Source organism: Mucor velutinosus, assembly GCF_035048745.1.
Source record: "Mucor velutinosus strain NIH1002 chromosome Unknown tig00001540, whole genome shotgun sequence".
Taxonomy (NCBI): domain Eukaryota; kingdom Fungi; phylum Mucoromycota; class Mucoromycetes; order Mucorales; family Mucoraceae; genus Mucor; species Mucor velutinosus.
In genome coordinates, this window is record NW_027041893.1 from 639,766 (window position 1) to 664,212 (window position 24,447).

Genomic DNA, 24,447 nt, shown 5'->3' on the forward strand with positions numbered 1-24,447 from the left:
GATTTACCAATGTGAGCTTGGCCAGGCTTGGCAGTTGAACGAACATAGGTAGCGTAACCAGCAAATGAAGTGACAGGAACGAGAACGATAGAGGCGGTACGAGAGGAGACAGAGAGCATGTTGATATTTGTAGTTTGTATGAGATTGGTTTTTATAATTTTTTAAAAAAAAGGAACCACAAATCAAGCCCTTATATATAACTGTCAAATTTCGAGATTAGACATTCATACAAAAGGCACGCCCCGCGATTGAATACTAATTAGTAGCCCCTATGACGTTTTCAACGCCAATGAGCATTGTGCAAAAAGAGACTCGGAACGTTAAATTTAACATCAAGCTTATCTGTAACTAATCAAGTAAGGCTCAAAGTAATATAAATCTGATTCGCACTAAAAAGAGGGGCACACGATGTCTTGCTCAATCAGCATATGTTATGGCAGAAAACTATGGTAGTTTCTGTAGGGTATCAGTGACAGTGGAGCAGCCATATCACACATGATGCATATTTATAATACAGACCCCTATCTTTCATTGCGACTTATCGCTTGACCAGATTTCTTAGCAGCTTGTTGATTTTCGCATAGGCTCAAGATAACCTATATATCTAGGATCACATCATCATCTTAATTCCTCATTATAGAGCCCATTAAAGGTTAAACAAGATGTAGTAGAAAAATCATTTCATGGTTTGATTCAGAGTCCTACCATTTCGCTATCATTAGTGTGTTGTGCACCCGATCGTATAGACTTTTAAGGTTTATAGGACCCAGTATAAGCTTAGTTACTAATGAGATTTGACTGAAAGACATGATAGAGTATCCAACACTATTTTATATCGATGTTTTGTCGAGTTATCAGCGTAACATTTGATAGGTATTCTGAAGATTTTGCCCAAAAAACAAAAGGGGTTTGTGCGACATTAGCCTGTAATTAACAGTTAATCTTGTTTCTTGAGGTGTTCGACTCGAAGAGTTACATGGTGCTGATAGATCTCCGGCTATACTATAATTTTGGTAGCCAGATTCCGTTGGTTTGGCCTGGTAGCTTGTAGCTTACATCAAGCAGAATGTTACTGGGAATAAGAGCAGAATTTAAAATGCAAATGATATATCAGCCATGGCACACACTTGGTTATTGCTGTTTTACTACTTGTACAAAATAGACATCATTAGCTGATACGTTTTCAAATATACATCTGGTTGCCCGAGTCAGTGCCACTCTTTCAATCTGATACTAAAGTATTAAAAATAGGCAAAATCAAATCAACGATACTTTGCCTTTAATGGTTGCCAAAACCTTAACAATCATTCTGCTATATAGAATCGAGTGTATTAGGGGTTTATCGATGGAACTCCGGCAGTCATTGCACTCGTTGTGTAGAGGAGTATCTCGGACTGCTGGATATATGAAGAAGGCACAAAATAGAGTGATCATGCACTATATGATCAGAATGATGTCTAACGACCAAACATGTGAAGTTGGGCATGTAGCACCATGAATTATATTCTCAAACCACCAACCCTATAATAGATTCCTTCAAAATCGTTTACTGATTTGTAAATCTACCCAAGAATACAGTGATAGAATGTAAGGCTCCCACGCTTGCCTTGGCTCTATGCTGACGCCACTATCACACGCACCACGGCCACGACTCGCTGTGCTTGTGGATGCTAGCGTTCATTTAGGCAGGCACATGAAATATGGCATCATTTCAAATTGCAGTTTATTCCAGATCAATCAAATACACACAACAAATACGCGGTTTATTGTATGATTTTGATACTACCCGACATAAAAAGGGAATGTATGTTTGTACGGTTAATGTAAAAAATATTCTTCTATCATGGCTATAAAACGATATTATCCGGGAACTGCAACTTCTTTCACCTTTCTGCCTGTTTTCTGTGGTATTTCCTAAATGATTTTAACTAGATTTGCACTCGTTGCTTCATCATTTTGCTATTATGTCTATGCAAACATGGCTCCTAACTACCCAGAGCCTGGAACTATTTGGAAGTCTGGCCAATCATATGAGATAACTTGGTGCAAGTATATTCAACGTATAAGCTAGTTTGTTTTCCTGTTGCTTAATTGCTCTCTTGAAACCATTTATAGTTGACGATAAACAAAACCCACCAATGGAGAAGACCTGGACCAAATTCAAAATTGGTAGACACCTGTTGACACTAGTTTTTGCATAAATCGTTTGCTAAACATGCTATTATAGACTTTATGACTGGAGACAACAACAGCCAGAAGTTTTTGAAGAATGTTGCTCGTGTAGGTGTACTTTTGGGTGTACGTTATTTCACATGATATTCACCTGAAATACAGAATTTGGATGCTAGAACCGTCAAATCATTCAACTGGACTGCACCAGAAGTTGAGCCTCACGCAGCTGTTTATTTCCTCATGTTTACGAATGGTAGAGTGTGCTTGGATCATCGGGAAATTTCTGTATAGTGTACTAATCGAATTTCAATGCAGAAAAGGGAGAGAATGCCTGGACCACACGATTTGGTATTACTGGCCCTGATGGAAAGTTGGTTAAACCAGAATATGCTGTTCAACCAGATGGTGCTAAAATTCCTTGGGGCGTTGGTAAACTGGTCGGTGAACATGCTGCAAATACAGTCAATAAAGCCACTGCTTCATACTCTATGAACTCGGCTATGGTATCAGCTGCTGAGAATAATGCTGCTGTAGTTATTGCTGTATCTACACCATCAGATACGAGCAATTCAAATATCATAATGCCTAGTATTGCTTTTGCGAGTACGTTCTTGGCTGCTACCCTATACTCATTAATCTAATAAAACAAGTTACATCACAATCTGCTTTCATACAAGTTGCTGTCTCGACAAGTGGCCACAAAATTGTAATGACGATAGGACAAAGTATTTGTTTGTACTTTTTGGCATCAATAAAACCATGCCATTATAGCACATTGTTCTAGATGAACATCAACATTCGCATCTTATAGTGAATTTTCCTGCTAGAATGTACTTTCTTCAACAATGCAGTAGCCCACCATCCACTGTAAGGCAATCAAGAGACCATCAAGTCGATTTGCTAAGCAATAAAATCATATAAAAGAAGATACATTTTGCATCAATTCCCTCCACTCATCTTTGTAATCTCCTGAACAACAAAATGAAATACACTTCTATTTTGGCTCTTACTGCTTCTGCTATGTTGGTCTTGGTCGACAACGGCATGGCTGCCCCCACTGGGAATGACCTTGGCCACACGGAAGGCAAGGGTAGCTTCAGAAATGTCACTGCTGCTAAAGATGGTGGCGATAAGTCAAGCAGGGAATCTAGCTCTGGTGACGATCACTCTGAAAAAGGATTTTATGGCAAGGGAAGAGATGGCAAATCCGTTGTCGTTTCCAAGGACAAATCCGGTGATGGTCATAGTCTTGAGGGTTACGATGATATGTCTGCCTCAGCTGTTGTTGATGACTGTGATGAAATTCTTGAATCTGAGGATGCTGTTGCTAAAGGCGATGATTCTGAAAACGGCTCCGTGAAGGCCTCTCAGGGCGGTAACGATTCCGGAGACGGTCGCTCTGATAAAGGCTCTGGTGGTGACCATTCTGACAAGTACTCTGGTGAAGGTCAATCTGGAAAAGGATCTCATGTCAAGGGTGAATCCAGTGATGACCACGGACCTAAGGGTACTGGCGATAAGACTAAATTCGACATTACTGATGACGGAACTGTTGCCCTTAAACCTAAAGGTGTTGTAGTCAAAGGCGATGATTCCGGACAGGACTCTCACGGCGGCAAAGGTTCTAGTGATGGCTATATTGGTAAAAGCTCTGGCGATGGCTACACTGGTGAGGGTTCTAGTGATGGCTACACTGGCAAAGGCTCTGGTGACCATTCCACCATCATTGTTGGTACAGAAGATACCAAGTAAATCCAACATTTATCCACAATATTCAATTCAAAAATTAGGCTTTAAAGCTGTCAAAATGAAATAAAATTTACATTGTTACAAACTTATAAATATTAATTTGATTTCAAATGATATACCTTTCATCAAATAGTTCTAGTTCAGAGATAGTGTCATGAACATGAGCTGAAATCGCCCTGAAAGGATTTTAAGGTCGTCAACAATCGTCTTTGATCAGAATGATTGTTATCAGCAGCTATATTTGAACAGCTTTTTCTTCGAGATTAATGCTCCCAAAACCGAAAATTATACGCTCAACAAACGACCAGACGGAAAGAGTAACTAATGATCATTTTTAACCAAATTTCAGCAATTACTTCTATCAGTAGACGCATCAGTGCTTTAAACAGTTACTAGTTGGCAGCTGCAAGCCTCTCTCACGGCTTTTCACCAGCCCTGCGGTTGAACATTGACCAAGTCTTATCAGAGCTATAAAGTTTATTTTATACCAATACAAGTGCCTATGCTTCGGGTGGCTCTCTACCTTTGTTTCACTTCGGTAAGAACCAACCTGCGCATCGGCAGCTCGCACTACCGATTGCCTTTGCGTATCTTAACAAAATACTACTACTTTCATTTTTCTCCTTTACTTACACATGAAAACCCTTCATATTATCTGCGGATCTGATTCTTATATGATGTTCTACATCCATATACACGTAGCTACTTTATATAAGAGCAAGTGTCATACAGATACTATCCCTCTTTAATCAAGAGTATGCCTAATACAGCAAAGTCTGAGTGCATTTGAGCTACGTTTTCTCGCGTTTAAGGCCATTTTAGATCGTCAAAATAGCACCAAACAGTTGCTCTCGTCTGGCAGTTGCTTTCTGACACCTTTGCTCAACTTTTTGGGGACCAAAAAAACATGGTCAAAAATCGACCGAAAAGCATGAGGGGTACCTCATGCTTTTCTTCGAAAATCAAATGATCGCATTTTTCACCTTGAAAATGAAGACTTTTACTATGATATATCTTAAGTCAAAATATTTCTATCGATCTAAGGTAACCTCTGAAACTACGTTTATGAGGTCTTTATATGCAAAATTTCGACATTTTGGCCAAAAACCTTATTTCAGATTTTTTGGAATTGCTCATTAAATTCAGTCAAAACATCTATTTTACTTGGCATCATTGGAAGCGCCTTGAAAAGTACTCCAAGAGTGTATTAGGGAGCGTAGGGTGATCATCACAGTTTATATAGTCCAATATCACAGAATAGATTAAAGAAGTCGAAAAAAGACAATATCTGTCCAATCTTTAACAGAATTTTTTTTCTGAGATTGAATTGATTTTGGCGGCGGCATTGCTGCTGGCTGACCAAAATGCCTTTCTGTTGATGGCAATGATGATTGCGATGCTGATTAATTGGGGATCATGAATTTAAAAGAACAATCGATTAGCTTGAACCCTTTTTTATTTGGTTTTATTGCGAGTTTTTCCCTATATAGGTGTCTTTTGCAATGATAACCTCTCAAAAAAATCGCTGTAGATCTCATAAAAGTCCTGTGTTTACGCATGGCCAGCTATGTATCGCCATCTCAAGAGCAGCATCCGCGAATGGTATCATAGTTCTGCCGCCAGAAAATGCGACTCGGACGGGGGATGTAGTAAACCAGAAGTCTTATAATAATATAACGTAAATGCTTCATAAAAAATATTGATTTATACCTCCAAAGTTCTGACGTTTATATCAAGCTTCATGCCTAATACAGTCATTGTTTAAAATGTACTTTTATAGCAGAGTTTTACTATCTCTTCTGATTTGAAATGTCTTCGGTGAGAGCCCGCAGGGCGACGCCGTCATCGAGCGTAGCGAGATGGATCGGCTAGTACAGAGATACTGGTTAAGAGAACATTCACCAAACGAGGACATCAGTCGCGACCGTCAATAATTAATCAAAATGCGTTCACTGGGATTTGAACCGGGATCATCCAGATGGCATGCTGGATGCTTAACCACTTCGCCCTACCACCACGGGCGCTAAGCTTAAGGAGGCATGGGATAATTCGTACAACATTCATAGTCAAATTGCGCAAAATAGTTCAATCAAGTCGAAATTGATCAAGAATTCCTATTTCGAGCAGAAAGAAGTCTTCGAAGATTCAATCCATTTTGGCTGGCAAAAGTTAGTGCCATGCTCATCTACTACTACTGGATGGCAATCAATGCTGTTGAAAGTTCAAATAAGAAGATCGCGAATCGAACAATGCCATAGTTTAGCTTGGCTACTTTTCTTCTATAATACACTTTCATATCTGATAGAGTTGAATGTAACAAATGCGATACCTAGTGTATGTCATTACTATTTCATAAACCATCATCAAGACAATTTTACAATCATCACTCATTTGATTTTAAGTATATATTAGTTTATTCCTTTTTACAACTCCATAGCAGTATCAACAGCCATAGTATCATTATGCTCATTGAACATGTATTGATCTTGATAATCCTTCAAGTACTGAACAGATCTCTTTTCGTCCAAGAAAAGTGAATACACTCTCTTGATATCTTGCACATCCACAGCAGGAGCCTTTCTCTTCCTTGCGACCAAATTAGCAGCTGTGATAAGGTGAATGGAATAGCGAAGAGAAGTTTCAGTGCCAATACGGGTCAACACATCCTTGGCATCATCTGTCATTTCCACATCCTCCTCTTGACATCTGATATTCAAGATTTCCTTGACTTCTTTCTCTTCATAGGGGTTGGTGGAGATAATGAGCATACGATCGAGCAAATCAACAGGAATACCATGAGGAGACTTGTATTTGGTGCCACGAATATGAGTGATACCACGATTGGAAGCCATAATTACAACAGGAGCCATGTCATCTTCTAAAGCTCTGTTCAAGAAGGAGAAACACTCAATGTCGAGCATGTGCACCTCATCAATGAAGAGCACACCGGGAACAATTTCTGCTTTACCCTCCTCTCGCCATTCTGCAACTTTGGTATTGATTTGATCTCTAACTTCAGATTTGATTTCGCCAGTATCGCCAGAGAACAGAGCCAAGAAGCCTTGGGTTCTGCTGTTGATCACATCGATTTCGTGGAGTGACACTGTGTGGACGACCTCTTTTCTCTTTTGTAACTCTCCTTCGGGACATTGCACGAATTTAGTCTACACACACAAAACATTAGATGTCTATCTACTGCTGAGTATTTGAAAATAGCGCTTCTTACGTCTGAACCCATTGCATCGTAATCTCTAGCTCTAGCGTATGAACGACCCAACTTGGAAATACGGCCAGAAGCCTTGTCGATAGCAATAACATCGCCTGCCATCACCTTTTCCTTGTTGAGTGAATCGATCATTTTGTTTCCAAGATCGTAAATTGTCTCCATATCGGTTGTTTTGAGTGTAAGTTTACCGGTTTTAGAGCCCTACATACATCATATCAACGGCGCCACTCTCTTGACATCCACGTTCGCTACTTACACCAGTCATAGATCTATCAATTTGGATTTCGACAACTTCACCTTCGATAAGTTCTGACTCTTCCTTGATTCTAACGCCAATTGAACGACGGAAGGCTTGTGTTAAGGCTTCGGTTTTACTCATTTCGAGAGAGAAAATTTCGGAAGCAGCCAACATGGTGAAGGGGACATCTGTACCAAGAGCTGCAGACAAGTGTTAGGTGGTACTCGATAACGCAAAGCTAAAATTCATTCTTTTTTTTTACCTTGAGCCATACCCATAGCAATGGCAGTTTTACCAGTAGAAGGTGGGCCAGCAATCAAGACGGCACGACCAGCAATTTTACCAGCCTCAATCATTCTCAAAATGACACCAGCAGCTTTACGTGCTTTGAGTTGACCAACCATACCTTGAGAGGTGGCACGAGGCTCAAGGGTATCATCAAGACCCAAACCACGAATATGAGAGTGAGCACCTAATGTGAAGGATTGTTTCATGTCAAATGCTGCAAGTGTGTGTATGTGTGTGTGTGTGTGTGCGTGCGTGAGGATTGAATCTTACCGACGCGCTCCATTTTCAAGAGATCTTTGGTCTCACTTGAAGTAGTGGCAATAGGCAATGACTAGACAATTTGGCGTTAATATTGGGGGGAAATGCTGTACGTAGGTAAACTTCATTACCATTATTTCGTATTGTATGTAGTAAGAAAAAGTTTGATGAACTAATCAAGGCGAAAAAAGTTGCTTTCATGGCGAAAAGAGAGTCATGAAATGCGTCACAGGAAGAACAAGAGGATATGCTTCTGTGTTCTGCAGGATTCAGAAGCAAGCGAGCTAATGATGGGCGTAGATGATCGAGTAATGTGTTCTAATATGTGTCGTTAACATGATAGTTGGGAGCAGATGTCTAGCAGTTGCCTATGGACAGAATATAGCTTCTGATGATTGACAGTTCCCAATCAAAAGACTATTGCTGCCATCGGTCAGATCCAGCATGTGTTGCATTTTACAATTGATTCCAAAAAGGCTGCCGTCTGAGTGCATGTTGCGTTTGACGATAGAGCACATGTTGATATTCAAATGCTGATTGAAGCGAATGGTATGTAATATACTCATTGCTTTATAAACATATCAGAATCCATCCCACAACACACATGTCAAATGAAAGAACGTAAAATTTTATTTTAAATATACAAATACTGTTGTTTTCTAAGAGCTAGTATCTACAATAACAAATTTGCTGCGTTTTGTAGTTTTGTTGTTGACGACGGATGAATCTAAAGGTGCAGATGGTGTGGGTAAGGTGAATTCAGCTTGCTCAGATGCAATGACACGTCTTTCGAGATCCTTGAAGGGAATACGGCCAAGCACATCAGCTGCGTCCTTGGGAGTGAAAGAGGCATCTTCCTTTAATGTCTTGAATTTGGGTTTACCAACAGCAGGGAAAATATCGATCAAAGGCTCCTTCAATGTATCTAAAGCTTGATCTACACCCATCAGTTGTTCCATGCCCTTGTTGAATTTCTTTTGTAAAGCAACACCATTCATCTCCATCTCCTTTTCTTGAGCCTTCAATGTTAAAATGGCCTCGACTCGCTTCAAAGAGATGCCAAATTGAGTGGCGAGTTTACGAACAGACCATTGCTCTGGATCAGAAATAAAAGCATCGTAGATCTCTTGACGACGGGCATCGGAAAGAGGTGTTCTTGGTTGGAATAGAGGATTGTTGGGGAAGGGCTAATACAAAGCTGTTAGTTTTTTGACACATTGGGTTCATTTCTCTGTGTGTAATTTACATTTGAAGTGCCTAGATAGTTGGTGGTGCCCTTGGCAGGTCGACTGTATTTAGATCCATTTCCGTTAGCCCATTCATGGAATCTACGTCTTCTTCTTGAGAGCTTGACAGGCTCAGCCTCTTCCTCTTCTTGAACTGATTCTTCGCCGGCTGCCTCAACAGCTTCAGGGGTCTTTGTTGAGTCTTCATTTTTGGCATGGAATGTATTAGAGAAATAACGTTGGCCGCTAATGCTGATGGCTGAGGTTTGGGTGTGATTTCTAGCGAGACCTCTAAAGAGACCAGTTGCTGGTGCGAACAATCTTGTTGATTGCATGTCGAAAAAGCTGTATATAGTGGAAAAGAAAAAAAAAAAATATGCCCTTGTCAAGCTCTTTTTTTGTTCAAATTAAACGACCACCCCACCATCAACAAGATTCGTTTTATAGAGTCACATACCTGGACTATGTTTTGCCAGGTGGATCTATACATGATGTGATCGTTGACATGAAGAGAGCTGATCAACGTACATGCCAGATATCAGCACATGAAGCCTGATGGCATTGAAAGATATTAAACTGAAATAAATACTACAAAAGTCTAGTGGAATGCAGCATTGCAACATGACATGCGTCGACATGTTTACATGCGATAGTCTTTGACATTTCATCATTGCACAGGCCAATGCACAGCGAGACGATCTATGGTCTCTACCTTACCATCCCACATTCTCTTTTCCAATCACTCCCAAATCATGAGCATGTAAGCAAAAGTATGTGTTTTATTTTTTTGTCCCGGTCTTCAAGATGCTGCAGTTTTTCTAGCCGCTTCCACAACACATTTCGTCAAGGGCTCTGATAGTTGAAACAAACCATTGTTGGTGATGATTCTATGAGCTGGCATAGGCTGATACGATCCTTCCTTAATCTTTCCATTGTCAAGCTCTACGCTTCCAATGATGTCTTCCGGGAAATTGATCCTACCCCATGCGGGTGGGTTACGTTCATCACCGATATGTAACCAACTACCAGATTTGCATAAATAACCATTATCCACATTACCAATTTGCTCACTTACCCTTCTTTTTGCCAATCTGCCATTGCTTTCAGGTTTTTGTCTTCCACTTTGTGCACATTTTCTCTTAAAACGGTAGTCAAAAAGTCCACGAATTTAGCGTTTTCAATGAATGTTTTTGGATCCACTCTATCTTGTTCGGGAGTCCATCCTACAATCAGCTCTGGCTTCAATGCTTCAGGATTGGGAACGTCTTTATCGGACAAGTATGAAATGGCAAAACGGTCCTTGTTGCCGGTGTCGTGAGAATGCAAGTAGGCATTTGCTATGTGGTTGACAAGCCAGGTTAGCTGAGGAGAATCATTAGGTAGGCTATACTCAACTTACACGACAAGGGAATACTTTTGTTTAAAGCGGCAGAGATGGAGAATGCTCTTGACATGAGAGGCTTAAAAGTGAGTGCATGCTTTGATGTGAATCCAGTGAGAAGCATGTTTGCTTGATGGCTGAAACTAGTGTAAGAAGTGGAGTATAAAGAGGAATGAAATAAATCGTAGGTTGATGGCTGTAGAAAGAAAATACTAGCCCCGTAGCTTAGGACCCAGTTGCTATTTAAAGTGTGTGTGTGGAGATACCTGCAGTTGCTAGATATGTCTTTTCTCTATAACCTCTTCTGCCGTTTGAGCCTATGGTTGGTACACATATCAACAATAGACATTGTACATCTTGGATCATCAAAAAACTCTGCTTTCTAGTAGATTCACACTGATTTCCTTTGAGCATTCAGCAGTATTATCCAACACACATCTCATCATTCATTGCATCCGGGCCATGGTCAATTTGCTAAAAGCATCATTCTAGAGAAACGACATCTGCCCTCAAGAGCGCCGGAAAGAAAGCTACAGTAGCAAAGCAAGTGTGTTGTGCCTCATTCAAACGTACCATGGTTTAGTGGTTCATGATCCAAGGATGGTTGCCTAATCAAAGTCGACATTAGACTGTCCAGTCACCAAAACTATTCCACCAGGAGTCGTTTGTAAATCACAAATGAAAATCAGGGAGACCACGCACCAAATACAAGTCTAGAAAGCCTGCCAAATGGACATAATATTGAGGTCAATTACTACATATAGCAATCTGGCGCCACATTTCATGTGTGTATGATTTGCATGGATCAAAATTCAAGGTAGCTCGAGTGCCATTTCGATGGAGATCGTGGACACTTTTCAACTGTCCTACAAGACTCAACGAGAGGCTATCATGATGCCATCATTCATTTCTATAACGTGTTAGCTTTGGTCAACATCGGCGTACATGTAATGTATACACACCAGAATTAAGTGTAACACCAAACTGTTGGACAACACCATGAGTGCTAAAATTAATAACTATAGTAACCCAATCTATATATTCTTTTGCTTGTCGTCATTGTTGTTGTTGTTCTCCTTTATCACTTGTACGCATAGAACAAAATGGTCGATAATAAACACCGTAATACTACATTGAAAAAGCTGGCTCGCTGGACACCTTCTTCCTCACCATCGCTATCCAATCGAGCCAGTGTGATCCCACCACTTAGTAATGATGCACCTTTTGTCAATATTCACCATGACAAGTTACAGCAAGGTGCACTTTATATCATCAAGATCAAGCAAGTCAGTTTGGCCATGTTTGAGGGTGAGTTTTTTTTTTTTCTTGGTTGATCCAAGGTTGACATGTGAAGCCACTGACACATTGGGATAGGATGGAATGATGATATGTGTTGCTTTTCAATTCTGCGTAAGATGAGCGAAAGAGTGAATGAACGCCATGATTTTCACACTTACACATTCCATTAGGGTCTGAAGTAGAGCCTCTGAGATGGTCAGAAGCAAGGTAAATACATTACATTTATTAGATTTCTATTGTGGCACCAGACTGAGTCCATTCTAAAGACAATTACCTGGAGATTTCGACATCTACAATGCATTTGATGAATGTGGCAACCCTCCTATTCATTTGTGGTCTCGTTATTTAAGAACAAGTGTTCCCAGCAACTGGTTTAGCATGTTTGAAGAAGCTAAACGCAAGCAAAGAAACTGGGCCATGCATCAAGAACACATGCATCGTCAAAGCCTGGTCCAACAACAGCAAGAACAAGAGCAAGACTACTATTATCAACAGCCAGAAGAGATCCATGATAACGTAAGCATGCCTGCTTATTCCAACACAGATGTGTCATCCATGCACCTTAACGGCAATACAATCACGTCGCCCTCCATTATGGCTTCTACCAACGTCGTGGATCCCAACCTGATGAACGAGGAACTAGACAGCAATGCAAGCAGCACTGCTACAGCAGCAGCAACAGCAATCGCAGCAGGCGGCTTATATCACCAACCCTCTGCAACATCAGTAATGACCACCACTACAGCTAATTCAGACATGAATCATAGTATCAGACGCCCCATCATGTCACCCACGCCATCATTGCAGCCTTCTGAACGCTCAAATAGTATCATGGACAGAGAGCAAATCCGTCGTCATTTAGCGCCAGGACAAGCAACTGTATCTAACCGACAGATTGAATCACCTCAACTGGTTCATCACAGACCCAAGGAGTACATTACTCAAAATGAACCCACGCCGCTTGCTGCTCTGAATGATGACAAGATGGAGTCCAACATCTCGACTGCAGAAGTGGATTTTCCTCATGATTCCGACCGCTTTTCCATTCATTCAGAAAGCATCACTACCCATACACCTAGTAGCCCACAACCACCCGCTCAGCAAAGATCCTTGTCAAGCAAGACCAATCATAGTAAAAATCGATCTTCAATGAAAAAGATGATTTTTGGCTAAAAATGGACACACATCATTTATACAATCATCTCAATGTTTTTATAGATATATCGTGATGAAAGAAGAAGAAGAAAAAAAAAGAAAAAGTAAAAAAAAAAAAAAAAAAAAAAAAAAGCTATAAAAAAAAACTAGGGCAATATTAACATACAAGAATAAAACATATAAAGTGTAATGCGATGAGGATGGACAAAGAGGGAGGGCAAGATGAGAAGGGGAAGGAGGGGGGGGGAGGCATTAGGGAAGAAACTACTCTTCTCTTCTGACAGCATCACGAGCAGCTCTGATGAGAGGTGCGAGTGAAGGCAATGGATCTGCACATCTCAGGAACGGATGCTTCAACATTTCTGAAGCAGATGGTCTACGATCCACTTCCACCTCCAAGCATTTTGCCAAAAAGTCTCTAAAAATGGGCGAAAGTGCTTCTGGATTCTGCAGTTTTGGTGTACCGTTGTTTGCAATCAGGTAGAGCGCTCTGAGGGGGTTTTCGTTCAAATAAGGTGGCTCACCTTCCACCATCTCAATGGCCATGATACCCAATGACCAGATATCCACCTTGGGTCCATACTCCTTGCGAGTGACGACTTCAGGTGCCATCCAGTAAGGTGTGCCTACCATGGTAGTACGTTTGGATTGCATTTCGTTCAATTGAGCACAAAAACCGAAATCAGCTATCATCCATCGAGGTTAGGGGCTATTTTACTAGCAAAATTCCAATCCAAACTTACTCAATTTGATATCACCGTACAGACTCAATAGAATGTTATCACTCTTGATATCACGATGAATTACACCCTTAGAGTGCAAGTGTTGAAGGCCCTCCAAGACTTCATGACACACAGCAGCAATTTGACCTTCCATCATCATGTTGTTTGTCACCACATCTGTCAAACTGCCGCCCTCCATGTATTCCATAATGACCCATAAATCACCTCGCCACAGATAGGAATCAATAAAGTTGACAATATTCTTTTGCTTGGACTCCTTCATGACCAGGATTTCATTGATGATCAGCTCCTTCTTGGGCTGTTGCTCCAAATTCATTTGCTTGATAGCGACGGGGAAATCACTGCCCTCTGAGTAAGCAGTATACACACCACCAGAAGCACCTTGGCCAATCTTTCGCATGTTCTTGTAGACAAGACTAGGGTCGGCTTCTGTACAAATCGTTCTTAGTTTAGCAATCACTTCAGCATCTTTCATGGTGTGTTTTCTCTCCTTGACCCGTTGTTTGACGGTGCCTGGAGATCCTGTTAACGAAGGCTGGTGGGGCTTGAGCTTATGTTGTTGCTGTATAGGTAATTGCTGAGCAGCAGCAGGTGGTTGTGGATGCTGATCCTCGCGTCTGTCTCTTTGTTTTGCGCTTAATTTGCGCTTGATATCGTAATCTCGAGCTGCATGAGATGAAGGGGATAGTTTGGGAGATGTCGAGGATTCGTAATTTAAGCGTTCTTGCTGCAGTTGTTGTTGATGCTGTTGAAGACGCTGTTGATATTTCTGGTATTGCTGTTGCTGTTGCTGGAGATGTTGGTGATACACTAGAGAATATAAGGTTTAATTCCTTTGTACCACTGTATAAATAGAAACACTTTCTTACGTTGTTCATCCAGTCGTTCTTGGGATTTTTGCTTCTGAGGAATAGACAAGGTTCAGTCCATGTGTGGTATATAGTACAGCCATGTTTACCTTGAATTCTTGCATCTTGGCATGACGCTCCATCTCATCGTATTCATCATCGTCGTACTGCGGGGGTGTCTGACTCGTCAAATTAGGCGAATCATCCTCTTGCTGCTCATTCAACGCGTGGGCTCTTTCCATTTTATGGTACACGGATTCATCATGATCTCGATTTTCTTGATAGAAACCAATGGCATCCAACACAGCCTACAACAAACAGGCAGAGTCAACACATGTATCACTCTCCTATCACACTGTTTACCTGTGGATTCTGGTACTGCTCTACTTTGGAAATACCACTGTGTTGCAACAGCGTCTGCCATTCTTGAGGCAAACCAGTAAATTCACCTGTACTAGCATCAAATCCAACATGTGTAACATGTTTAGCGTTGTAAGGACCTGAAATCTCCATTTCCTTTTCCTGTTCTTGATTTGACTGTTTGTCCTTATTGATCAAATCTAGTATGTTGTATGTAGAGAGTTGTTGAGTGCATGCTTAACCAGGAATCACCCAGTTGTATTTACCATTAAAACTGCCAACAAACTTATCAATCACTCCTTTGAATGTCGATCTATCCCTAGCCTTCCCAAAAGCGCCGCTGGGCAAATCCTTGAGTGGCGATAGCTGAGGTGTGCTGCCACCACTATCATCGCTATGAAATGCTGGTGGTGAATATTTCATTTGCAAATTGGTAGTGGTGCCCGTGGTTGCTGTGGATCGCTCACTTTGAGCTCGATTTAAAAGAGGCGATGAATTGGTAGACGGTGGTGGTGGCAAGGAAGGTCTACTACGTCCCACTGAATTGGATCTGTCACGCTTTGAAGACAGTGTTCTGGAGAGAAATGAACCTGAAGGTTTGGTGGGTGTTTCAGCACCGCTCTGATTGTTGTTGGAAGAATTAGCTGAAGAGGTGTGATTTGAAGACGATAGTTTGCGGCCTATAACGCAAAGTACATGTCAATTACTGGCCATGATGGAATCCCATAGTAATAAGTTTAAAAAAAAAAAAACCAACCTAAGTCTTTCTCGGAAATATCAGGTGAACTTGGCACTGAAGATTCGGGCGTACGAATATTTAGTCTTTGCAAATGACTCGAAAGTGAGCGAGATAAACCTCCATTTGAATTGCTCGGAGAAGACATTTTCTTTTTAGCACGCTAGAGATGTGATTGATCTGAAGGATAGGGTGTGCTGTCAAGGAAAAAGAATGCTGAAAAGAAGAGAAAAAGAGTTTTATCAAAAAAAAAAAAGTAAGAGAGGGAGAGAGAAGAAAGAAAAGAAGGAATAGAAAGGGAGCATCATAAACACATTTCAAGCGAACCATTGCAAGCAAGCAGGCTTGAAACTAGTCACGAAAACATGGCCAAATGCTTGCCAGCATGCTCTCTCTCTTGGAACATCCCTTCTGTCCAATGTCTCCTCCAATTCTCACTGTCGACGCATTCATCCGTTTGTCTATGCATTTATTCGAGCATTTCACTCATTAATTACAGTGTAATTACTAGCAATAAACCTGTAATCTCTTTGTGAGACATGAGAATCTACTCCGTTTAAGGTTACCCACACCTTCACTGGATGAATTTGGTTGTAGATTTGTGAGACCTTTTACCTTTTACTATTATATCATACAGACGCTAGCATCAGCTTTCTCTGATTTCTCAAGAGATCTGCGTTTAGAAACGAGATCTACAGGTCTTTGGTAAGGTTCGTCATTGATAATCCCATCCAAATGTCTCTCTTGGCAATAGTTACAGGAATTACAATTTTTATTACTACTATTATTACACACTCTAGATGACTTGCACCTGAATATGGATCTCACCTGTTCCATTGGGTGACAGAGCAAGCCAGCCGTCAAACGATTTACCTTCATCAACATGCTCACTGACATTGAATGAAACCTCTCCAATATCAGCATCAGCCAAGGTATTGTGATCCCTCACCATGAATTCAAGGACAGATGTCCCAAATACTTTTGTTGTAAATGTTTCATTCCTGTTGGAAGAAAGAGTTGTTAGATATGACGCATTTTCTTCACCAACGTGTTTCATAACAATGTACCATTCAGGGTTCAAATTTTTCTTGAGGTGCTTGGTCTTGTGAATAGCGTTTTTGCCAAGCTTAACACGACAATAGGGATCACTCATCTTGTCGCGGCCACAGCCCTTGAGACTTCTGGCTTCCACCACATTGACCTTGATGGTGACATTTTCTATATAGACATGTTGATGAATAGACATACAGGTAGGGCACTTTGTTTTACTTACTCTCTCGGTCTTCAAACACAGATCGTGGGCTGTTGATGGATCCATTTGATGACAGGACAGAGACACTCCCTCTATGTGCCATGTCGGGTCGGTGTTCTGCCGTTGTATTGATGCCAGCAAGATGTTGGCTAGTGACAGGCGAGACAACAGGTGAAGCAACTAGACTGTCAGAGAGTTCCTGAGTAGCAACCACAGGAATCTCGCCAGAGGACTTCTTGCCATGACCTCCAATCTTGCCAAATCCTCGGCCGATGGCTCCAATACCACCGCCAATAGCGCCAATGCCTCCTCCAATGGCACCACCAACCGCTTTGGTACCGCCGCCAATAGCACCGCCTACCATGCGAGTGCCACCCGTAAGCACCTTTCCACCTGCACCTACACCATAACCAACCACATCACCAGCTAAACCAGTACCGCTGGTGAGAATATGTGTAGTTGAGCTCAACAAGGAGGTACCCATACGCTTACGAGCGAGTAATTGAGGCTCCCACTTGAGGCGAAGCTTGATATTACCACCACGAAGAGGTACATCCTCTTCTTGCATTGCAAATGACTCTAAATTGGCAATAGGGATAGGGCCTTCTGCCAGGAGGGTGTTGGAACCAATTTGATCCCAATCGTAAATCTTGACGTCAAACACAGCCTTGTTACGAGCCACCACAGGAGCAGTGAAGCCCTCGTTCTTGAACACAGGCGCAAGTTGTTTCTTGTAGGTTTGTGATTTATACACCTTTTCCTTGTTGATACTAAAGACACAATAAGGATCACTGGTGCCACTTCTATCAACAGCCTTTAAACCTGAGGCAGACACAAGTGTCACTGTCAAGTTGCCCTGGTCTATATAACATGAGTGTACGTCAATAGGGGATCCCAACAAAACCCGCCGCATTCACTAACAAAACACTTACTTTCTAAACTTTCGCTAGGGTCTAATTGGAACTGAATAGCAGGAATAAACTTGAAACTGAGGCGAATGAGACCACCATTAGAATCCAACAAGTTGTGTTCTTGAACGTCCTCATGTTCCTCTTCTCCTTGAGCAGGTTCAGGACGGTTTTGAATCGACTGAACGATATCTTGTACACGACTGGTCCAGAAGCCAATACGACCTTCATCTTTAACGTCGTCTCTAGCATTACGCACACGCACCACAAGACGAGAAAAGTCCATTTCCTTGACAAATGCGTCGCCAGATTCATTGAAACTGAGTGTTGTGCCCTTGACAGGTGCTGTACGGAATTGAGCATCGTTAGAGTCCAACAAGATCTCTACAACAGCATTGCTCTTGCTAGGCAGGACAACATCGTGGATCTTGACAGACAGGACACCAGCAGAATAGGCAAGAAGATTGATTTTGCCGTTTTCAGTGTATGGAATTACTTCTCCATGGAGGTCCTTTTCAGGGGGGCTGGTGGCAGCTGCAGCAGCAGAGGTAGTTGCAGCAACAGCAGCTTCTTGTTGTTTGGCTTCAGGAGCATCACCGTTGGCAACTGAGTCCTTCTTCTTGGCTTCCTTTTCCTGGGCCTCCAGTTCCTCTTGCGTGTATTGCTTTGCCAATGCCAATGTAGGGAAGAAGGATGCTTCATAGTTCAGCTGGCCTCTACCAGACTTTCTCTCCTTGTTCATGAGCTCTACATTTCTAGACACAGGCGCCAATGCCTCGTAGTAAGTCTGACCATCCTCTGTCTTGTTTTCAACAGCAATGTCCTTAATCAAGAGTTCACACATGCCCAAAAACTTGTCACTGGTAACATCGTTGTAATCCATGACTTCCAATGTAAGATCTTCACGCAGCGCATGAATGGGAACGTAGACAGCAGCGTCCCAGACAGGGTTCAAGTTGTCCAAGATGGCTTCCGTTTGGCCACGCGATTGCAAACCAGACATGACGCGAACATAGGGATCTGATTTACCACCAGTCAGCATCTCTATATTCTTTATGTTGGTAGCCTTGTTCAACTTGACACGAACAACACCAATAGGCTCACGATAGCTACCGCGCGTCAAACCAGCAGAGAAGCCGGTCAGAGGCACAGGCTTCCAAGTCATGTTCAAGTGGATCTTGCCAGTGCCATCCTTCAAATTCCACCAATCGTTCTTCTCCTTGATTAACTGGTTTTCCATATCCATCAAACTGGATGTCCAACGACCCAGTACTGTATCATCGCCAAAATCAACGCTGTTCATGATGGTAACATCCAAATTCAGGTTGGACTTGTCAGCAACAAATACTTCAATGAACTTGTTCCAGCGAGGATTGACACTACGCTTGAAGGTAGCTGTACGGAGCTTCTCTTGGCCGTTCACCTTGACAATAGCATAGGCATTGACATCACCGCCATGAGATCCCACAATAGGGACACCGCTGATGATGGGCAGACCACCTACCAAAGGAATACCGCCCTTCTTTTGCGTAACCACTTGGCCAATGTCCTTGCAATCCTGCACGTAGAAGCGAACCACACCGCTGTTGGATTCAGCAGGAGGAATTACAGTGCCATCTTCCAATTTCTCAGCTTTGGACACTGGGAAATAGCGCACATCCGCCTTGACTTCACCCACTGGCTTACCACTACGAAGCACCACCAAGTTCAAGCCTTCGATAGCACCATCATTTTCCTGGACATCCTTCAAATCCAAATTGGCCACACCAATCTCAGCATCGCTTCGACCAGAATTACGGTCCATGATTTGAAAGCAGAGAATGTCGTTGAGGTTGTTCAAGAGCACGAAATGAGTTTCGTTCCACTTGGGATGCGAGGTGTTTTCTATAGCAGAGGTACGAGCAAGTTCAGGGTTGTGCACATTGCCCACACGGAAGGAGCAGTAAGGATCCAGACTACCAAATAAATCGTTGGGCTTGAGGTTATTAGCAGAGTAAATAGTAACAGCAAGCACGCCGTTGGCTGCCTCCAAATCATTGGCACCTTCCATCATGGCAGCGACGTCCAAGGTGAACACGTTGGGTGCGTACATCATGGGGCCCAGGTTGGAGTGCACTTGATCCTTGATGAATGTCTCTAAACCAGGAATGTTGTTGATATCGAAACCAAGCGTATCCCCACCCACAGGCTTGAGCACGTAATCAAAGTGAGGTTTCTCCAAAAAGGACAGCTCCACCGACTTGACATGAGGCATTTCATTAAACAACTTGAGCTTGATTCTCAAATGACCGCTAAAGGCGATATCTTCAAGCAACACGGGCATACCAGCACCAATCATACCCTTACCAACACGAATAGTCAATACAATCTTGGGGTTGACCTTTTGCTGTGCTTCACGAGCGGTCAAATCAAGGACGTCGTTGGGGATAAAGGACAGCTTCCAGTCCATGCACTACAGGAACACGGTGAGTTTCTTTTTTACTTTGCTTCAGTATTGCTACTTACAACCACATCAGGAGCAGTACCAGGATACACTCTGATGCCATCGACGCTGGGAGCCTTCGTGCCCAAGGTGAATGAACTCATGCGAATGGAATCCAAGAAGGAAGGCGTGTTCTCAGCCAGAATGGCGTCCACTTGGCCAATGATCTGAGCAGACAAGGCAGGCTCAAAAATAAGCCAAAAACGATCCAAAAAGTGGTTCATCCAGCCGACAGTCTCCTCATCTGTTTCCAAGCGGTTGATGCTGACTTGACGTTGCATATCATCACGGGCATTGCGTCTGGTGCGTTTAATTGAGGTACGATAGTAAGTGGCTATAAACACACACGCGGAATAAGGTTAATTTCATTACTGCATGTTACACATACAACACAATGGCATTTACCAAAAAAAGCGCCTACAATTAGACAGGACATTAAACCTAGGCGTATCTTGATCAGCAACCAAGTAAAGAAGATGGCGACAAAGACAACGCCGCAGTTGTGATACCATTCGCCATAGTACTTTTCACTAACGAGTTGGGCTACTAGATCTGAGGCATAGTCACCGTTGGAAGATCGAGAGCGATCCTCAAAGATACGCTTGATTTCCTCGGGAGAATGTGTCTTTGCAAATACTTGCATGGCTTTTTCATCTCCAGGATTAGGTAGGTTAGAGAAGCTTGTCCAACCCACGTTATACCAATCGGGAATACCTCCCTGGATAGGGACAGGTTGCTCGACATAGGCGCCTGGTGTTTTGGATGTTTGTTTGTTGTTGCTGCTATTGACAGGTTTGGATAATGTCTCGGCTATTTTGTCGTTGGCAGTCGATCCAATGTCAGTGGCTAATGGCTCACTAATGTGCTCTAATGACTCAACCATGGTAGGGAACTCGGGTGCGTTCTTCATCAATGCTTCCTTCTTTTGCTCGGCTGGCATATCTGGATAAAAGACGTGTACGGGAGCACCTCCTTGCTCTGATTTTAATGCTGTGTTGAGCTCTTGATGCAATTGATGTGATTCATCTACTATGGCTTCTTGCTGCTGTTGTGGATCTATGCCGGCAGCAGCTACAGGAGAAGGCGGAAACGTGTTTGTATCCGACATGTTTCCCTTTCTTTGATTGATTGAGTAAAAAGAAGAAGAAGAGGAAAAAAGTCTTACTTGGCATCTTGATATATCTATACTTTGTTTTCATCCATGGTGAGTTTTTTTTTTTTTTTTTTTTTTTTTTTCTTTTTTTTCTTTTTTTTTTTACAAGTCAGATTCACATTTTAGATGTGTTTCAGTTCAACAATTTGTATTACCATGGTTTCAGTGCCATCCGACATTTCATAAGTTCGTGTTGGTGAATTCGCATGATTGCATAGTGAATCAGCAAATGTGATGTCTTTGTTTGTGCTGTTTACAGATAGTGTGTGTCTGATGGCTATTTATTCGCCTCAATTGAGTATGCTGGAGGCTGCATGTCATGTAGGTGCGATGACCTGGATTTACGTATACATTGATCACACATACTCAGGATTCAAACTTTGATATTGCATTTTTGGGGATGCATTTCCTAGTTGAAAGTATGCCTACAGCTCATTTAAGAGCACACACTACCTCTGTAAAATCAAGCATGCATGCATGGTGCGAGCAGATTAATTTGCCATGCGTAGCATGACTCAATGTTGTTGAGCATGTATATTTCAGGCTAAAATGGGTGAATGATAAGACTCGGAGCGCCGCCAAATGTCAATGGATAAGCAAATTTGTACCAATTCAAACTGTTCTTTGATGTCAAACTCTAGAAGGTCGTGGTAGAGCCATTCATCTCTGCCGAGCTCAATGAAATACCTTGTAGGCAGTTGCAGCATCTGTCATTGCACATTTCGCATGTTGATTAAGCGACAACAACTTGATGATACCTATCTGACATTGTAAACACCATCCATGCCGTAGAATTTAGAGCTTTTTTGAGCAACCCAATGTCTCTAATACTGCTACTCAATCCACGAATGACATTGCCACTATTCGACAGCAAAATGGCATTTCGCATGATAGATATTACCATCGAATACCCATACAATCGATTCGTTGCCTCACAGCTATTACATGTCTGTCCATCTATAAGAAAAAAAAACACTCTATAGGTAGCACCAGATGGACAGTAATCCACCCCTTTTTGATTTGCTGCTATTCAATGGTGTCGGTTTTCCCACGGATATTGACCTTTTCACCTTTTGATTTCACTCTTTTTTCCACGGTTTCCTTTCTTTCACATCACTATTTCATGAAGATGCTTCTCAACTTGGTCAAAAGCCGTTTTCCATCATACCACCAAGCGACTACACATACAATCAAGGTAAGGCACAGTGTTGCATTAACACTGTTTCTATCGGCGCTCTCTCTTTCTCTTTTCTGTTGGCCCTGACACTTGTCATGTAGTTGAACAGTAGATCATTCCATCACTCAAACATTAATCTCGGCTTGATCAAGCCCTTTTTGTTGGCAGATATTGGTGAAGGTATTACTGAATGCGAGATTGTGCAATGGTGAGTATCTCTGTAACAAAATGCATCACACTCGAGAAATCTGACCGAGATCACGGATCTCAATGTTAGGTTTGTGGAGCCTGGAGCTACAGTACAAGAATTTGATAAAATTTGTGAGGTGCAATCTGATAAGGCATCGGTAGAGATATCCTCTCGTTATGCAGGCAATGTGGTCAAGTTGCATTATGGTAAACATGACGTGGCCAAAGTAGGATATCCTCTGGTTGATATTGAGACAGATGAAGAGGACACCGGTGATGCTAGTCCATCTCCGGTCAGTGCTTCCAGTCCATCCGGTGCGGTGGATACTGCTAGTACTGCCCCATTGCCATCACCAGCATCCAACTACAAGACAAACTGGATTACACCTGCTGTTCGTAGATTGTTGAACCAATACGGCATACAAGTCAAGGATGTGTCAGGTTCTGGAAAGAGTGGTATGCTGTTGAAGGGCGATGTTTTAAAGCACATCAAGCTTGATGGGCTTCAAAAAGGTACACTATTCCATAACACAAAAGAGAAATCTCGCCACTGACATTGATACACTAGTCGAGACAAAGACCCATACCGAAACAGATCAAACTGTCAGATCCACAGAAGAGCCTGGGCAAACTGTCAAGTTAAATGCAATCCAGAAAGCCATGTTCAAGACAATGACCAAATCCCTATCGATTCCTCAGCTGGGCTACAAGGATGAGATTGAGCTCAATGCCACTTCGGAATACCGAGAAGCGCTCAACAAGTACATCAGCAGTCAGCCTGACCGATTCCCCTTTAAAAAGATCTCATATTTGCCCATCCTCATCAAAAGTCTATCACTCTCTTTGTCCTACTTTCCATTGCTGAATGCCTACATTGAAGAATCTGACAACGGCAAGTCTACTCAGCTCGTTTACCGAGAAGCCCACAATATCGGCGTTGCCATGGATACGCCTCAAGGCTTGATTGTCCCTAACATCAAGAACGTCGAGCAAAAGACTATTTTCCAAGTAGCCAGTGAAATTCATCGCTTGACTGAACTGGCCAAGAAGGGCGCTATTCCACTTGCTGATCTCAAAGGCGGTACCATCTCTCTCTCCAACATTGGATCCATTGGTGGCACCTACGCCAATCCCATCATTGTCTCCAACGAGTTGGCTATTGTGGCATTGGGATCTGCTCGACGATTGCCTCGCTTCGATGAGGCATCACAGCAATTTGTAGCCAAACAAATCTTGCCAGTGAGTTGGTCTGCTGATCATCGTGTTGTCGATGGAGCTACCATTGCTCAGTTTGGCAATACTTGGAAGAGTTTCATAGAGAATCCTGCATTACTAGCTAGTAAAATGCATTAGAAAAATTTAGAATAAACATGTAGATTCGTCAATTTTATGATCTGAGAGTGTAGTTTGAGAGAGTCACATTGCAAGCACTGTTGTATAACAACTGGGCCATCCAAAGATCCTCACTGCAATGCCCCTTTTCGTACATTTCGTCTTTCAAATAAGAAGCGTCTCTATATAAAGTACATCTTGTCTATTTGACTTCTTTTCTGCCATCATTGCTATAATCTAAGCCTTCCTTTCGAGAGATAGATTGTAGTCTCTAT

General features: G+C 42.2%; 9 protein-coding genes across 9 annotated transcripts; 4 read left to right on the forward strand and 5 right to left on the reverse strand.

Annotated features, from left to right (window-relative positions):
- Nucleotides 1-1,918: 1,918 nt before the first annotated feature.
- Nucleotides 1,919-2,813, forward strand: rps27_1 (40S ribosomal protein S27; the record flags this gene model as incomplete). Its single annotated transcript, XM_064823613.1, has 5 exons — nt 1,919-2,045; nt 2,116-2,169; nt 2,228-2,280; nt 2,335-2,425; nt 2,488-2,813. The coding sequence occupies 5 exons, from the start codon at nt 1,919-1,921 to the stop codon at nt 2,811-2,813; spliced, it is 651 nt and encodes a 216-aa protein (XP_064688438.1).
- A 340-nt stretch (nt 2,814-3,153) lies between these two features.
- On the forward strand, nt 3,154-3,924 carry CHS2_2 (Chitin synthase, class 2; the record flags this gene model as incomplete). Its single annotated transcript, XM_064823614.1, has 1 exon — nt 3,154-3,924. The coding sequence occupies one exon, from the start codon at nt 3,154-3,156 to the stop codon at nt 3,922-3,924; it is 771 nt and encodes a 256-aa protein (XP_064688439.1).
- Nucleotides 3,925-6,344: 2,420 nt separating this feature from the next.
- ATC70_004310 (uncharacterized protein) lies at nt 6,345-7,956 on the reverse strand (the record flags this gene model as incomplete). Its single annotated transcript, XM_064823615.1, has 5 exons — nt 6,345-7,085; nt 7,148-7,348; nt 7,404-7,585; nt 7,648-7,857; nt 7,944-7,956. The coding sequence occupies 5 exons, from the start codon at nt 7,954-7,956 to the stop codon at nt 6,345-6,347; spliced, it is 1,347 nt and encodes a 448-aa protein (XP_064688440.1).
- Nucleotides 7,957-8,590: 634 nt separating this feature from the next.
- Nucleotides 8,591-9,492, reverse strand: ATC70_004311 (uncharacterized protein; the record flags this gene model as incomplete). The annotated part of the gene is made up of 2 exons (XM_064823616.1): nt 8,591-9,118; nt 9,178-9,492. 2 exons carry the CDS (start codon nt 9,490-9,492, stop codon nt 8,591-8,593), a joined length of 843 nt encoding a protein of 280 aa, XP_064688441.1.
- Nucleotides 9,493-9,956: 464 nt separating this feature from the next.
- ATC70_004312 (uncharacterized protein) lies at nt 9,957-10,662 on the reverse strand (the record flags this gene model as incomplete). The annotated part of the gene is made up of 3 exons (XM_064823617.1): nt 9,957-10,179; nt 10,233-10,494; nt 10,557-10,662. The coding sequence occupies 3 exons, from the start codon at nt 10,660-10,662 to the stop codon at nt 9,957-9,959; spliced, it is 591 nt and encodes a 196-aa protein (XP_064688442.1).
- Nucleotides 10,663-11,641: 979 nt separating this feature from the next.
- On the forward strand, nt 11,642-13,010 carry ATC70_004313 (uncharacterized protein; the record flags this gene model as incomplete). Its single annotated transcript, XM_064823618.1, has 4 exons — nt 11,642-11,846; nt 11,913-11,948; nt 12,008-12,044; nt 12,104-13,010. The coding sequence occupies 4 exons, from the start codon at nt 11,642-11,644 to the stop codon at nt 13,008-13,010; spliced, it is 1,185 nt and encodes a 394-aa protein (XP_064688443.1).
- A 246-nt stretch (nt 13,011-13,256) lies between these two features.
- ATC70_004314 (uncharacterized protein) lies at nt 13,257-15,827 on the reverse strand (the record flags this gene model as incomplete). The annotated part of the gene is made up of 7 exons (XM_064823619.1): nt 13,257-13,678; nt 13,736-14,545; nt 14,605-14,638; nt 14,694-14,891; nt 14,947-15,143; nt 15,210-15,623; nt 15,701-15,827. 7 exons carry the CDS (start codon nt 15,825-15,827, stop codon nt 13,257-13,259), a joined length of 2,202 nt encoding a protein of 733 aa, XP_064688444.1.
- A 648-nt stretch (nt 15,828-16,475) lies between these two features.
- Nucleotides 16,476-21,429, reverse strand: NHP6_1 (Non-histone chromosomal protein 6; the record flags this gene model as incomplete). The annotated part of the gene is made up of 6 exons (XM_064823620.1): nt 16,476-16,680; nt 16,747-16,897; nt 16,953-17,792; nt 17,864-20,291; nt 20,345-20,655; nt 20,727-21,429. 6 exons carry the CDS (start codon nt 21,427-21,429, stop codon nt 16,476-16,478), a joined length of 4,638 nt encoding a protein of 1,545 aa, XP_064688445.1.
- A 1,168-nt stretch (nt 21,430-22,597) lies between these two features.
- Nucleotides 22,598-24,193, forward strand: RRG9 (Required for respiratory growth protein 9 mitochondrial; the record flags this gene model as incomplete). Its single annotated transcript, XM_064823621.1, has 4 exons — nt 22,598-22,669; nt 22,753-22,859; nt 22,929-23,353; nt 23,409-24,193. 4 exons carry the CDS (start codon nt 22,598-22,600, stop codon nt 24,191-24,193), a joined length of 1,389 nt encoding a protein of 462 aa, XP_064688446.1.
- Nucleotides 24,194-24,447: the final 254 nt, after the last annotated feature.